The sequence below is a fragment of the Hypanus sabinus genome, chromosome 19 (assembly GCF_030144855.1).
Source record: "Hypanus sabinus isolate sHypSab1 chromosome 19, sHypSab1.hap1, whole genome shotgun sequence".
Lineage (NCBI taxonomy): Eukaryota > Metazoa > Chordata > Chondrichthyes > Myliobatiformes > Dasyatidae > Hypanus > Hypanus sabinus.
Window position 1 is genome coordinate 5,225,084 of NC_082724.1, and position 16,848 is coordinate 5,241,931.

General features: G+C 42.9%; 1 protein-coding gene across 4 annotated transcripts in view; it reads right to left on the reverse strand.

Moving 5' to 3' along the window:
* The window catches only part of eefsec (eukaryotic elongation factor, selenocysteine-tRNA-specific), a 454,525-nt gene that overhangs the window by 204,712 nt on the left and 232,965 nt on the right, over positions 1-16,848 (reverse strand). For all 4 annotated transcript variants that reach the window (XM_059943929.1, XM_059943928.1, XM_059943930.1 and 1 more), the window contains exon 5: positions 6,067-6,696. In XM_059943929.1, coding sequence (XP_059799912.1) covers positions 6,067-6,696 — 630 coding nt within the window. The remainder of the gene's footprint in view (positions 1-6,066; positions 6,697-16,848) is intronic.

Sequence of the window (16,848 nt, forward strand, 5' to 3'; positions counted from 1 at the left end):
GACTTTGGAAGCAGTTGTGCTTTTTAGCTGTATCAGGCCGAAAGGGGAATATTTAAACGTATCCATTGAGAGTACTGCCAGGAAGCATACAGAATGATAGATACAGAAAGGTGTCAGAGGAAGGGCAGCACTGTCGTGAATGATCCCACCCATTCTGCTCATGGACCTTGTGTCCCACTCCCATTAGGGAGGAGGCTATGTAGCATCCACGCCACGACCACCAGACTCAAAGACAGCTACTTACCCCAAGCAGTGAGGCTGACCAACACCTCCATCCACTAACCCACCCCTCCACACCTCCAACCACCACTACTTCATCATTTTCTGTCAGAGTCACCTTATGTACAGACACTCCTGTATCTAGTGTCAATTTATGTACATTCAATTAGTGTATAAGGTAATCTTAGGAATTTATATTTATTGTGTTTTTATTGTGACTTTTATACTTATTGTGCTTTTTTACGCAGCATCAAAACTGGAGTAATTTTTTAGAAATACAGCACGGTAACAGGCCATGAATTATCGGGCTCGATGATTACACCCATGTGATCAATTAAAATACTAACCTGCCTGCGTGTCTTTGGAATTGGGAAGAAAATGGAACACCCAGAGGAAACTCTCACAGTCATGAGGAGAATGTGCAAACTTACAGACAGTGGCGGGAATTGAACCCAGGTTGCTGGTGCTGTAATAGCGCTGTGGTAACCACCACACTATTCTGTACCAGATCAACAATCATTTCATTCTCCTTTACATACTGAAGATAATAAACCACCTCGTATCTTGGATCTTGAATCTGTTAAGCACACATAAGTTGTGTTGTCTGTATATCCATTTGATGTGTAACTTGACGAGATCTGTTCACTCGGAATAAATTATATGTAAATCTGCCTGCTACTGGAATCATTACAAGACCAATAGAGTCATTCCAATGCACAGGAACTCATGAGACAGCAGAGGGTAGTGGACACAGTCCAGTCCATTGGGAGCACAGCCCTGCCTACCACTGACAGCATCTACCACAGAGGTGCTCCCTCAAAACAGTATCTAACATCAAAGATTGCAAACATCTGATGATCTAGAAGCTGTGATAATGTGACTAGGCTTGGGAATTTATTTTATTGTATTTCTGAAGAGATCGATGCATGCAAGGCTCCCTATACCTATTCTAATAACTTTCTACAGGAACACCATCGAGAGTGTCCTGTTTGGCTGCATTAACAGAGGATACTGAAGCAGTAGGCATTGGACCACAAGATCCTACAGAAGACAGTAAAAGCCGCTGAGAGGTTCACTGGGGTCTCCCCTCATCCCCCACCCCCCATTTCTGATATTTACCAAGAGTGCTGGATACAGGCGGCCTGAAGCATTTTTAGGGATCTCAACCACAAATCTCACAATCTTTTTGATGCACTACCATCAGGAAGGAGGAACGGGGCATCAGGACTAGGACTGTCAGACAGGGTTACAGATTCTTCCCTCAGGCTGTGAAATAATGAATACCCTGGCACCACTGAGGTCTCACTAGGACAGCGAGCCATTTACTGTTTACTTGTGCTATACATTTCACATGCATTTTGAATTATATTTATTAAATTATTTGTGGTAATATATAGTTTTATGTGCTGTGCACATTATGGGTGCTTCAGGGTCCGGAGGAACAGTGTCTCATTTGGTTGTTTGCCTGTATATGTACATACAGGCAGATGACCATTAACTTGAACTTGAAATTGACCTTATTTAGAACTACAGTGTGATAACAGAGAGTTCTCACCCAACAAGCCTGCCCTGCCCAACTACACCCATAAACTGTACGTCTTTGGAATGTGTTCAGACAACAGTTCTAAATACCAAGGCCAGCACAAAAAATGCAGGAACACCATCCAGATGAAAGTTCCTGACTTAAAACGTCAACTGTCTATTTCCCTCCACAGACACTGCTTGACCCGCTCAGTTCCTCCAGCAGTCACTGTGTTGCTCCAGGTTCCAGTGCCTGCATTCTCCTGTGTCTCTGTACTTGCAACATGTTCAATGTAGAATGTTGCTTCACTCACATCTTTTTAGAACACACAACATTGAACTTCACACGCCAGTTTAAAACGTAAGCAGGGTCTGTTAGGACTTGTCTGCGGAGCGGAAGATTGCTTGAGTTAATAGTGACTAGATTTAATTAACAAGGGCCAATTAAAAAAAGTTGGGTTTGAGTAGAGTGGCCATCGTTGGAGCAGCTATTCTGTGAGTGGACAGTGTTAGAGTGGTCAGGCTTTGGCTCAACAGGCTTGAGTGAGAACAGGCGCAGGCTAGAACTTAAACTTGAGAAGTTACAGGCATAACAAGTGTAGGGAGGGTGATAGTTCAGGCAGTGAAATACTCCTCCTTTGAGATGAGGGATTTCAGGGTACCTAACAGCCTACCAGACAGCTGCATCAGCAGGAGGTGCACTCAACTTCAGCTCCTGACTGACAAGGCCAAGAATCTAGAGCTGGAACTAGATGCACTTGGGACCATCCAGGAGGCTGAGAACTTCATAGGTGTGTCTTTTACTGAGCTGGTCACATCCAGAGAGCAGGATTCAGATAGTGGATGAGTGACCACCAAGAGAAGGTAAGGTTCTCCTCTGGCCATTCGCATCAGCAACGAATATACCCCTCTGCATCCTGCTGGGGAGGATGACCTATCAGGGCACAGTAGCAGCAAGGCCAGTGGCACTGTGGCCAGCTCGGGGGCTCAGCAGGGAAGGCACAGCAGCAGTGACAGGAGACTTGATAGTTAGCGGATGGACAGGAGATTCTGTGGCTGTGAAAGAGAAGCCAGGATAGTGTGTGGCCTCCCAGATGCTATGGTCCAGGATGTCTCAGAGCGGCTGCAGATCATTCTCAAGAGGGAAGGTGAGTAGCCAGAGGTCGTGGGGCACAATGCCACCAATGCCATAGGCAGAAAGGGGAAGAGGTCCTGCACAGTGAGTATAGGGAGTTAGGGAAGAGGCTGAAAAACAGGACCTCTAAGATAGTCATCTCTGGGTTATTCCCAGTGATACGTGTTGGTCAGGGCTAGAATAGGATGATGAATGAGTGGCTGAGGAAGTGGTGCGGAGTTTCAGATTTCTAGATCATTGGGCTCTGTTCAGTGGAAGGTACGACCTATATAAAAAGGATTGGTTACATCAGAATCCAAGGGGGACCAATATACTTGCAGCAGGTTTGCTAGAGCTGTTGGAGAGGGTTTAAACTAAGTTGGCAAGGGGATGGGGACTGGAGTGATAGGGCATTTGGTATACAAGTAGATGCAGTGTGTAGTGAGTCTATGAGGAAGCACAGGAAAATAATAGGGCAAAACTGCAGTTAGTGAAATAAGTTAAAGTGAAACATGGGAGAAAAATCTAAAAAAGTGATGAGTGCAGGACTGAAGATATTTGAATGCATGCAGTTTACAGAATAAGGTAGGTGACCTTGTAGTGCAGTTACTGATTAGCAGATATGATGTTGTGGGCATTGCTGAACATGGCTGAATAAAGATCATAGTTGGGAGCTGAACATCCAAAGATACTGTACACGTTGTATTGAAAGGACAGGCAGGTAGGTGGAAGGGGTGCATCTGTTCGTAAAAAATGAAGTCAAGTTCTTAGAAAGAGGTGACAAGAGGTCAGAAGATGTAGAATCCTTGTGGGTAGAGATAAGAGACTGCAAGGGTAAAAAGACCCTGACGAGGGTTGTATACGGTCCTCCAAACAGTAGCCAGGATGTGGGATATAAATTTCAATGAGAAATAGAAAAGGCATATAAAAAGGCAATATTATAATAGCCATGGAGGATTTCAAAATGCAGATAGATTGGGAAAATCAGGTTGGCGCTAGATCCCAAGAGAGGGAATTTGTAGAATGCCTATGAGATGGCTTTTTAGAGTAGCTTATTGTTGAGCCTACTAGAGAAAAGGCAATACTGGATTGGGTGTTGTGTAATGAATCAGATTTGATTAGGAAGCTTAAGTTAAAGGAACCTTTGGGAAGCATTGATCATAATATGATAGAATTCACCCTGAGGTTTGAGAGGGAGAACATAAAGTCAGATGATTATTATTACAGTGGAGTAAGGGAATTACAGAGGCATGGGAGAGGATATGGCCAAAATTGTTTGGAAGGGAACACTTGCAGGGATGACAGCAGAACGGCAATGGCTGGAGTTTCAGGAGCAATTAGGAAGGCACAAGATTGATGGATCCCAGAGATAAAGAAGTATTCTAAAGGGAGGATAAGGCAGTCGTGGCCTATAAGGGAAATCAAAGACAACATAAAAGCAAAAGAAAGGGCATACAATATAGCAAAAATTTGAGGTAAGTTAGAGGATTGAGAAGCTTTTAAAAATCAACAGAAGGCAACTAAAAAACCATGAGGAGAGAAAAGATGAAATATGAAATACATTGAAATATCAAGTAGGATACCAGGTTTTTCATGATACATAAAGGGTAAAGGAGGCAAGCATAGATATTGGACTGCTGGAAACTGATGCAGGAGAGGTGGCAATGGAGAACAAAGAAATGGCAGACAAACTTAATAAATATTTTGTGTCAGTCTTTACTCTGCAGACATTGGCAATATGCCAGAAATTCAAGAGTGTCGGGGGCAGAAGTTAGTGCAGTTGCTATTACAAAGGGGAAGGTGCATTGGAGGCTGAAATGTCAAGTTCCTGGGTGTCAATATTTCAGAGGGTCTAATCTGGTCCCAACATATTGATGCAGCTATAAAGAAGGCAAGACAGCGGCTATATTTCATCAGGAGTTTGAGAATATTGGTTTGTCACCTAAACACTCAAAAACTTCTACAGATGTACGGTGGAGACCATTCTAACTGGCTGCATCACCATCTGGTACAGGAGAGGAGGATGATACTGCACAGGATCATAGCAAACTGCAGAGAGTTGTAAAATTAGTCAGCTTCTTCATGGGTACTAGCCTCTGTAATATCCAAGACACCTTTAAGGAGTGGCGCTTCAAGGACCCAGGACATGCCCTCTTCTCATTGTTACCATCAGGAAGGAGGTGCAGAAGCCGAAATGCACACACTCAGTAATTCAGGAACAGCTTCTTCCCCTCTGCCATCCAATTTCTGAATGGACATTGAACCCATGAACACTACCTCACTACATTTTTAAATTTGTTTTTTTACACTGCTTACCTCAATTTAACTATTAATATACATATATATACTTAATGTAATTCAGTACTTTTTTTTGTATTTCTTTGTACTGCTGCCACAAAGTAAACAAATTTCATGGCATATGCCAGTGATATTAAACCTGACTCTGATTCTGATTTTGAAGGTAGATAAGTCACCTGGACCAGATGGACTACACCCCAGGATTCTGAAAGAGGTAGCTGAAGAGATTGTGGAGACACTAGAATTGGTCTTTCAAGAATCACTAGTTTCTGGAATGGTTCTGGAGGACTGGAAAAATGCAAATGTCACACCTCTCTTTAGGAAAGGAAGGAGACAGCAGAAAAGAAATCATCAGCGAATTCACCTGCCTTCCATTATTTTGGATGAGAAACAGGAGGGGCAACTTTTTCACCCAGAAATTAGTCAGTATATGGAACAAGCTGCCAGAGGAAGTGTTTGAGGCAGGTACATTAGCAACATGTAAAGGGTATTTAGACAGGTACATGGACAGGAAAGGTTTAAAGGGATTTGCAGATAAATGGAACTAGCTTTGATGGGAACCTTGGTTGGTAAGGACCAGTAGACTGAAGAGTCTGCCTCCATGTTCTATTTCAAAATCTATTCAAGTTTCTTCAATTGAAAAACAAGGAACTCAGTGGGTCAGGCAGCATCTATCAAGGGAAATGGACAGTTCATATTTCGGGTCAAGATCCTTCATCCCTTCATCGACCGAAAACATTGCCTGTCCGTTTCCCTCCAACAGCTCACTTTTATGCTCCAGATTTGATTACCTGCAGTGCCTTGAGCCTCTGCTTTTAGGTTTTGTGCTTATTGCTTCATTAAAACAAATGCGAAATAGTTATGTTTCTAAGTAAAAGAGGTAAAAGTGGTGAAGATGGGTCAGAAGAGCTTACCCTTTCCACTTGTCCTTCTTTACACTTTGACTTGAAAACCTTCAGCTTAGGTAGAGACACTTCAGCATAGTTTTTCTCCTCAAAGCCTTCCAGCAAGACCCCATGAAATGCGAGCCTGCAGGTATTGGTATGGATGTCAATGTCGAGCTTGGAGCCTATCACCAAGCACAGCTTGGGACATACGACAGGCTTCTCAAACTCGAGCAGGGCCCACTGCTGTCTGGGGGCCTGGGCTCCCTCAGTTTGGCCATCGATACTGTCGTCTTTGCCTGGCGACAAGTATTCTTCCTGATAAAGGTACTCCTTGTCAAAGTCAAAACTATCCATCACAGGCTCAGCATCAAAATCCTCTGGAGCCCGGCTGAAGAACATTACCCTGCTCATGACAGTTTCATGGCCAACAGTGATGTGGAACTTGGCCTTGGTGTGGACTGGTCCTTTGAAATATGGGATCTTCTTCACAGAAACAACAGCAGCGTAGAGGGTACACAGGGACTCAGGGGAACAGATCAGACCGCGCTCAAGCTGCTTGGGGTCAAATTGGGTGACGCAGATCCCCACCCGGTCACCTTGAATGGCGATGTTCACCGGCTTACGGAACATCTGTATGGACTTGACCTTACGGATGATCTGTGTAAGAGACAAACATCAAGAAGAAAAAGCAATTAGTGTATGCACAATAAAGTGGCCACTTGTACACCTGCTCGTGAATTCAAATATCTAATCAGCTAAATGTGTGGCTGCAACTCAATGCATAAAAGCACACATCAAGAGGTTTAATTGTTGTTCTGACCAAACATCAGAATGGTAAGAAGTGTAAGCTAAGACTTTGATGGTGGAATGATCGTTGAAGCCGGACAAGTTGGCTTGAGTATCTCAGAAACTGCTCATTTCCTGGGGTTTTCACACACAATATTCTGGAGCTTACAAAGGATGCTAAAATAATAAACCATTCAGTTCTGTGGTTGGAAACACCTTGTTAATGAGAGAGGTCAGAGGAGAATGGCCAGAGTGATTCAAGCTAACAGGAAGGCCACAGTAACTGAAATAACCACACAATACAGTAGAGTTGCGCAGAAGAGCATCTCTGAACATACTCCAGTTCAAACCTGGAAATGGATGGGCTACACCAGCAGGAGACCGTGAATATCCATTCAGTGGCCACTTTAGTAGGTGCAGAAAGAACCTAATAAAGTGGCCACTGAGTGTATAAAGTAGTGACAAGGGGATTAAAAAAAAAACAAAAAAAGAGAGACGGAGAGTCAGAGAAGCTTACATCCTGACGAAATATTATCGCAAGAAGAACCTAGACCACTGTGGGATATAAATTATGCATGCTTATCCTCAGTATACTGCAACACAAAAGCCATTTACATGCTCTGCTATGATGAATATTATACAAATACTGGATCCTTGGCTTCTGATAAAAAAGATGACCCTTTTTAGAACTCTCATGTTATTACTGTGGGCTTTGAAATCAAATGCCACATCTCGCCTGTCTCTGCCACTGTAATACAGGATATGACAGGACAAGGAAATCTGTATTCGTAAACTCATGACAAAGGTCAGACAGAGGCAGAAGCATCTACAGTTATTGAAAAGACTTCCACTGGAAATTGTAAAAAGAAACAATCTGCCTTATAAAAACAAAATCTGCACTAAATGGGAAGTTGAAAGTGTCAATAAATTATCGTGCAGCATTCTCTCACAATACTGTACAGTGAGTTCCGGTTAATCGGGCCATCGGTTAAACAGAGCAGCCGCTTATTTGGGACAACTCTTAAAGAACGAAAACTCATCATGAAAATAGCCAGGATTCTCTTCGTTTATTTGGGACACTCATTCATCATTACGTGCCATATCATATGACATGTGTGATCATGGTCTTTCCATGACAATGATCGCTCTTGGCAAATTTTAAAGTCAGGTGATCCCAGCCACAGTCAATATTCTTCAGAGATTGTCTGTCTGGTGTCAGTGGTCACGTAACCAGGACTTGTGATCTGTACCAGCTGCTCATATGACCATCCACCTCCTGCTCCCATGGCTTCATGTGACACTGATCGGGGCTGTAAGCAGGGGCTACATCTTACCCAAGGTTGACCTGTAAGCTAGTGGAGGGAAGGAGCACCTTGCACCTCCTTTGGAAGAGACATACCTCCACTCCACCACCCACTTGGGACACTATGTCCTATAAATGGGACAGGAGACTGTTGCTGAACAATTCCTAACTAGCGTCAGACCTGTTCACATGTGTGAACATTAGACACTGCACTGTGCTTTGAGTGAACAGATTTTAAATAGCGTCAGTTGCGTGCATTTGTGTTCAAAAAGCAATGATTTTTGTCACTAATAGTGGTGAAAAATAAGCAGCAAGATAATTCAGAACTGTTTTGCTCACTGCAGCTTCAAGCATTCAGGCTTGGAGATGCTAGAAATAGCTGGGAATGAAAATTATTTCACTACAAAAAGTTAGAAACTGTAAAGAATTTGAAGGCATCGACAATCATCTTGAATGTTACAATGAAAATGAAGATTTAAAGGATGCAATCTTCAAAAGCAATGTATGAAGGCAGTGCATCATCTACATTAGGTGTTTGTGCAGAATTTGTTCATTTAGTCAGTCAAAAGAACATGGCAGTGTACACTGGATGAACTTGAAGTTCAAAGGTTAAAGTATACTTACTATCAAAGTATGTATACATTATACAACCTTGAGATTCATCCATTGATAACAATAGGAACTAACACACAGTTATATAGTATCGTAGTAGTATTGGTAATGTTCTACTTTGTTCTGCATTTCATTTCAATACATAATTTGTTACTCAATTAAATGACAGTTGTCTTTATAAATACCTTTTTAACTATTTCCATGAAACTTTAACTAATTGGAACAGCTGCTTAATTGGGCCAAAATGTACTGGTCCTGAGGTGTCCAAATTAACTGGAATTCGCTCTATATGAAAACTACGGCGAACAGCCAGGTCAGCAGAAAAAGTCACAGGCTGCAGTCCTCCATCACTGTAGGATTTGAATGCATTCAGGATGAAGAAGCAGGCAGGAAAGATCATTTTAGACACTACTTCAAAGTAAATTTAATATCAAAGTACATATCAGTAGCGTAGTGGTTAGCGTGACACAGTTACAGCTTGGGGCGTTCCAGAATTTTGAGTTCAATTCTGGCATCGTCTGTAAGGATTTTGAATGGTCTCTCCTTGAAGTACGTGAGTTTCCTCCCACAGCCTGAAGACCTACCAGTTAGTAGGTTAATTCATCATTGTAAATTGCTCTTTGATTAGGCTTGTGTTAAATAGGGGTTGCTGGGTGGTGTGCCACTTCGGGCTGGAAGTTCACACTCCGTGCAGTTTCTATCTATCAATCAATTAATTAATAAGAACAATAGAGGACCTAGAGAAAAGAACACTTGTAGGTCTATTGCACCTTGGCATTACTGGAACAATTTATATCCTTGTATTATCTTTTTCTAGCCGTGTACTGCAGTTATGCAAGAAACTATATGCCTGATATTTTCTTTAATATATCGAGTTATACAGATACAGAGACCAGAAACAGGCCCTTCAGCCCAACTCGTCATGGTAACCTATTTGCCATCCCGAGCTTACCCCCTCACCTGGTCCCAACTATCACCTGCCAGTTTGGACTCCTTCTCTTCCAGCCATCTTCTTATTTTGGCTTCCTTTCCAGATGAGCAGATAGTGTAATGCTTTACTGAGCTTGTGATCACTGATCACCGGGGCTCAATTCTCCACTGCTGTCCGTAAGGAGTTTGTATGTTCGCCCCAGGACCACATGGGTTTCTTCCAGGTGCTGGTCCAAAAACATACGAGACGGGGTTACTGAGTTACTAGCACACTATGTTGGCACCAGAAGCATGGTGACACTTGCAGATTGCTCCCAGCACATCCTTGCACTGTACTGCTTGTTCAATCAAACAACACATTTCACTGTACATTTCCATGTTTCAATGTACAAATAAAGCTAATCTTTAAGAGAAGTTTGGCAAAAGATATATAATGCTTTAAATTATTGTCATATTAAAATGCTAGACACTCTAAATATATACACAGTAGCCACTTTATTAGATGCATCCTGTACCTAATTAAGTGGCCACTGAGTGTATGTTCATGGTCTTTTCCTGCTGTGGCCCACCCACTTCAAGCTTCGATGTATTGTTCATTCAGAGATGCTCTTCTGCACACCACTGTTGTAGTGTGTGGTTATTTGAGCTATTGTCACCCTCCTGTCAGCTTGCATCAGCTTGGCCATTCTCTCATTAACAAGGCGGTTTTGCCCACAGAACTGCTGCTTTGAAAGTTTTTTATTTATCGTATCATCTCTGTAAACACTGGAGAGTGTTGTGCATGAAAATCCCAGGACATCAGCAGATTCTGAGACAGTCGAATCACCCAGCCTGACACCAACAATCATTCCACGGTCAAAGTCACTTAGATCACATTTCTTCCCCAACCTGATGTTTGGTTTGAACAACAACTGAACCTCTTGACCATGTCTCAAACAAGAAAATCTACAGATGCTGGAAATACGAACAACACACACAAAATGCTGGAGAAAATCAGCAGGCCAGGCACCATCTATGGAAAAAAGCTTGATTCCTCCAGTCCTGCTGAGGGGAGCGGCGACTGTGCTTTTTTCCACAGATGCTGCCTGGCCTGCTGAGTTCCTCCAGCATCTTGTGTGTGTTGCTCTTGACCATGTCTGTATGCTTTTATACAATGAGTTGTTGCCACATGATAGGTTGATTAGATACTTGCATTAGTGAGCAGATGTATAGATGTACCTAATAAAGTATCAAAGAATGTATAAACTGTACAACATAACATTAAAATTGCATAGGATTCAAGATGACTTTAGAACTTCAAGCAACATCAGGGCACTAGAACACAAGTATGAGGAGGAAGGATGCAGAGGAATTTTTCATCCTGAGGGTGGTGAATCTGTGGAATTCATTGTCATGGATGGCTGTGGGGTCCAAGTCATTGGATATATTTAAAGCAGAGGTTGATAAGTTTCTTGATTAGTAATAGTGTCAAAGGTTACAGGGAGAAGGCAGGTGAATGGTGTTGGGAAGGATGATAAATCAGCCATAAAGAAATGTCGGAACAGACTCGATGGGCTGATTGGCCTAATTCTGCTCATATGCTTTATGGTCTAATGTTTGCCACAGGGGATTTACAGCAGTCTGTCAGAACACCACTTAACATATTAAAGTATTATCCAGCAGAACAGTTCAAAATGCAGAAGGTAAAAACAAAACTGTGTACGAATGCAGTTGACCTTGATAAGGAATTAAAAGAGCTATTTCTCCATTATCTTGTTCTGTAGGTGGAGGAACGGTCAGGTAACTCTCTTCGATTGCTTAGAGGTCAGGTAATGAGTCATTCAGAGAAAATAAACATTAATTTGAAGATTGTGTACTGTGTGATAAATAGCCTCTATGGTAACCTCTGGCAAGTTTAGTTAATGGGCTACACAACCTTGTGCATGAATTCATTTGAAACTTAGTGTGAATGGATGAGTGGGAAAAGAATAATTCAAAAACTTCACCAATCTTCATGATATAGATTAATTTATCATGTATACTGCAAAACATACAGTGAAATTCATCATTTGAATTAAGAACCAACCTATCATGCCCAAGGAAGAGTTGAAGGCAGCCTGCAAATATTGCCATACATTCTGGTGCCAACATAGCATATCCAGAATGGTTGACAAGTACAACACAGAACACAACAATTCAGGTGACGAGAAAATCAAAACCAGCCCCCTTCCTTCCAATCACCCTCCCCACATCCCCCAACAAACACAGGCCTCCCACCCCAGACAGGCCATCTTCAGCCTCTAGCCTCCAGCAGACTCAGACTGCAGACATTGGGCCTTCGACTTCCCCAGCAGATGCACAAAGGTTTGCAGAGACCTCAGCATGAACGACCATCGCACAGCCAACTGATCTTTACAGAGGCAAAATTTTCAAAGGAGACCTCAGGCCTTTTGAAGTAGCATGAAGGAGTCAACTCCCAAACTGTTTCCACTATCTACAAGCCAGAACTAGGGCTTACTGGGATATTTTTTTGTAGGAACAAGATGCTTGACAGCATCCAGCACAAAGTGACTGGCAACATAATCACCACCGTAAAACACTCAGCACCTCCAAGGAAAACAAACCCAGCCTGTCCTGTTTCTCCTCAAGTCTGAAGCGTTCCATCCCAGGCAATGTCCCAGTGAGTCACCTCAGTGCAATAAATCTTCTGCAGTCCAGTGACGGGAACTGCATACAGTACACCAGCTGTGCACTAACCAAACATTTTATAAAGCCATGCCACAAACTCCTTGTTCTTATATTCTCTATAGTATCAAATGAAGGCAAGTATCTCAGACACTTTCCTCACTGCCTTATCTATTTGGTGCGTCAGCAAAGACACTCGCAAATTTCTACAGATGTACCGTGGAGAGCATTCTAGCTGGCTGCATCACTGTCTGGTATGGGGAGGCCACTGCACAGGATCAGTATATGCTGCAGAAAGTCGTAAACTCAGTCAGCTCCATCATGGCCACTAGCCTCCACAGCATCCAGGGCAGCTTCAAGGAGCGATGCCTCACAAAGGCAACATCCATCATTAAAGACCCCTATCACCCAGGACAGGCCCTCTCTCATTGTTACCATCAGGAAGAAGGTACAGAAGCCAGAAGACACACATTCAACAATTCAGGAACAGTTTCTTCCCCTCTGTCATCAGATTTCTGAATGGGCATTGAACCCATGAATACTAGCTCACTACTTTCATTGCACTACCTATTTTATTTAACTATATACATATATACTTACATATACTTACTTACATATATACATATTCACAGCTTTTATTATTATGTATTTACAATTAATACATAATACTTATTCTGCATAAGAACAAATTTCACAACATATGCCAGTGATATTAAACCTGATTCTGATTTGTATCCTAGCATCAACCCCATAGTACACTACTGATCACAACCTTCCAACCACAAAAACTACCCTCCACCATTACCCTCTGCTTATTACCAAGAAAACTTGGGAACTGATTTGCCAACGTTATCAGTGTCTACTTTCTGTGGAGGCTGAAGAGAGCTGGACTTTGCACATCTATACTCACTTCAGCCTACAGATGCACAGTTGAGAGCATCCTAACAAGCTGCATCGCGGCTTGGTACGGAAACTGCTCTGCAGTGGATGGGAAGGCTCTAAAATGGGTAGTCAAAATTGCCCAACTCTTCACCAGCACCAGCCTACCAGCCATCAAGGACATATACACAGAAAAGTGCCGGAAAAAAGCCAGTAACATCCCACCCACCCTGCTCATGGGTTGTTTGTCCACTCCAACCAGGACCACCAGGCTCAAAAACAAGCAGTACTTCTGATCAACACCTCCATCTACTAACCACCCCCCCAACCCCCACCACAGCCCCAACTACCACTACTTTATCATTTCCAGTTTAGCGTCATCTTATGTACAGACACTCCTGTGCCTGGTGTCACTTTATGGACATACAATCAATCGACGTATATAAGCTATCTTATGCATTTATTATGTTTTAAATTATTATAGTGCTCTTTATCTTATTCTGTTTTTTTTGTGCTGCATCAGATCCAGGGAAACAATTATTTCATCCAACACACACAAAGTGCTAGAGGAACTCAGCAGGTCAGGCAGTATTTATGAAAATGAAAAAATAGTCAATGTTTCGGTCCAAGTCCTTTCTTCAGGACTGGAATGGAAGATGGAAGATACCAGAATAAAAAGGTGGGAGCAAGGGAGGGAGGATAGCTGGAAGGTGATGGGTGAAGCCAGATGGGTGGGAAAGGTCAAGGGCTGGAGAAGAAGGAATCCGGTACAAGAGGAGAACGGACCATAGGAAAAAGGGAAGGAGGAGGGGCAACAGGGGGAGGTGACAGGCAAGTGAGGAGAGGTAAGAGGCCAGAATGGGGAATAGAGGAAGAGAGAAGAAGGAGGGTAAAAAGATTACTGGAAGGAGAAATTGATGTTCATGCCATCCTTTACACTTGGGACTGAAAATGACATTAACTAATCCTGAAACTCTAAACATTCAAATGATTGAGATGCAATCTCAATGGCTCTTCATATGGCCTTAGGTCACTGGACAATACAAAACACCCATGTCAGGTTGCTGTTCGTTGACTATAGCTCAGCGTTTAACACCATCATTCCCACAGTCCTGATTGATAAGTTACAGAACCTGGGCCTCAGACCTTCCTCTGCAATTGGATCCTCAACTTCCTAACCAGAAGACCATAATCTGTGCGGATTGGTGATAAAATATCCTCCTCACTAATGATGAACACTGGCGCACCTCAGGGGTGTGTGCTTAGCCCACTGGTTTTTGTGACATCTACTTCATAAATGTGACATGAACAATTCAGCAACCTGGGTTCAATTCCTGCTGTCGTTTGTAAGGAGGTTGTGTGTTCTCCCTGTGACCGCACGGTTAAAAGAAATTACACCAAAGTACCTTCCCCTTCACCTATTACCTATAACCTTCCAGCTTGTACTCCTTCCCCATCCCTACCTTCTTATTCTGGCTTCTTCCCCCTTCCGTCCCAGTCTTGATGACAGATCTTGGCCCAAATTGTCGATTGTTTATTCCTCTCCATCGATGCTCCCTGACTTGCTGAGTTCCTCCAGCATTTTGTGTGTGTTGCTCAAGATTTCCAGCATCTGCAGAATCTCTTGAGTGTATTATCACTGACTTATTTGCCATGAAATTTGTTGTTTTGCAGTGCTTAAATTATTAAAACTGATTAAATTTGAATTTAAGAATGTCAGGGTATAAAAAACAATGAACACAAGAATAAAGCTTCAATTTTCAAAGCTGTTAAATGTCTCATCTTAGTACTGGTGCACCAGACTGGGACATATGACCCCACGTCATCTAAAACAGCGTCCGTCAAGGTTATGAACATGAGAATGTGTGCCTATCTTTCTCTAGAAAGGAGCAAATTTACATCTTTTTGTACACACAGCTCTTCAGATTCAGCCTTCTAAAATTCTGCCCTTGCTCTGCACAGCCATTCAATAGTTCACTTTGATGGGCTTCAAGCCGGGGAACAGGAAGTCCTGTTCATAGATGAGCTTTGTCACATGTACATCAAAACATACAAATGTACATCAAATGTGTCATTTCTGTCAATGATCATCACAGTTTGGGGATGTCCTTGGGGCAGCCCACAAGTGTTGCCCTGCTTCTGAACCCAACATAGTATGCCCTCAACTTACTAACCCCAATCTGTAAATCTTTGGAATGTGGGAGGAAACTGGAGCATCCTGAGGAAACCCATGCAGTCATGGGGAGAACATACAAGCTCCTTGCAGAGAGCGACAGGAATTAAATTCGGGATGCAGGCACTGTAAAACTTAAAGCTAACAGCTACCCTATTGTGCTAGCCACAAAAGTCCTTGAGGTATTGCATGGGTTAAATCACACACGAAGCTGAGAGCAATCACAGCGTATAGTGGTTATCTTCCGTCAGTGTTGGCTGTGTAAAACAAGAGGAAACTACAGAGTATTAATGAAGATAAGAGGCAGTAATTGCAGATAGAATGTCACGACAACAGGAATATTTTTAGATGCTCCACAACTGGATCACTTTACACTGAGGAGTCAAGTGGTTGATTGTTTCAGAAGGGCTGGGGAGAGTCAACATACATCAAGTGGTCCAGATGAGTTAAGATGAAAATTAGCTTTATTTGTGACTGGTACATCGAAACATGCAGTGAAATGAGTCACTTTGTATCAATGGGCAACACTGTCCAAGGATTGTGCTCTGGGCAGCCCACAAGTGTCAGCGTGCTTCAAGTGCCAACACAGCAGGCCCCCAACTCACGGACTCCAACTTGTAAACCTTTGGAGTGTGGGAGGAAACACATGTGGTCATAAGGAGAATGTACAAACTCCTTACATCGAACCCTGGTCAGTGCTGGTCAGTGATTGCTGGTATTGCAAAGTGTTGCACTAACTGCTATGCTACGGTGCCTCAGGAGGCAAACCAGATAGACAAGACCACGGTTTAAACCAGGGGTTCCCAAACATTTTTATGCCTTGGAATCCTATCATTAACCAGGGTGTCCGTGGACCCCAGGTTGAGAACCTGTGGGAAGTGATGGGCAGGTAAGGAGATAGGTGAGAGAGGGAAATGGGAATGGGAAATGGTAGAGGGGTGGGGGTGGGGACAATCATCAGAAGTTTGAGAAATCGGTGTTCACGCCATCAGATTGGAGGCTACCCAGACGGAATATCAGGTTTGCTCCTCCAATATGAATAAAAATAAACTTCGTTAACTTGCTCAAGTTTGGAGTAATAAATCAGCCATGAATGGCGCAGCAGACTCGATGGGCCGATTGGCCTAATTCTGTTCCTAAGTCATATGGTATTACGTTTCTAGTACAGAAGGTTGGTCAGAGTAGTGAGGTGGATTCATTTCTATTTATATATGCAGGGCAAAGGTTCCCAACTTTTTTTATGCTTTGGACCAATACAATTAAGCAAGGGGTCTATGGACCCCAGATTGGGACCCCCTGATTTGGAGATACAGCGCAGAACAGAACCTTCCAGCCCAACGAGCCACACCGCCTAGCAACCCACATATTTAAACCTAGCCTAATCACAGGGCAAATTACAATGACCAATTAACCTACTGACGGGTATGGCTTTGGACTGTGGAAGGAAACCAGAGCACCCAGA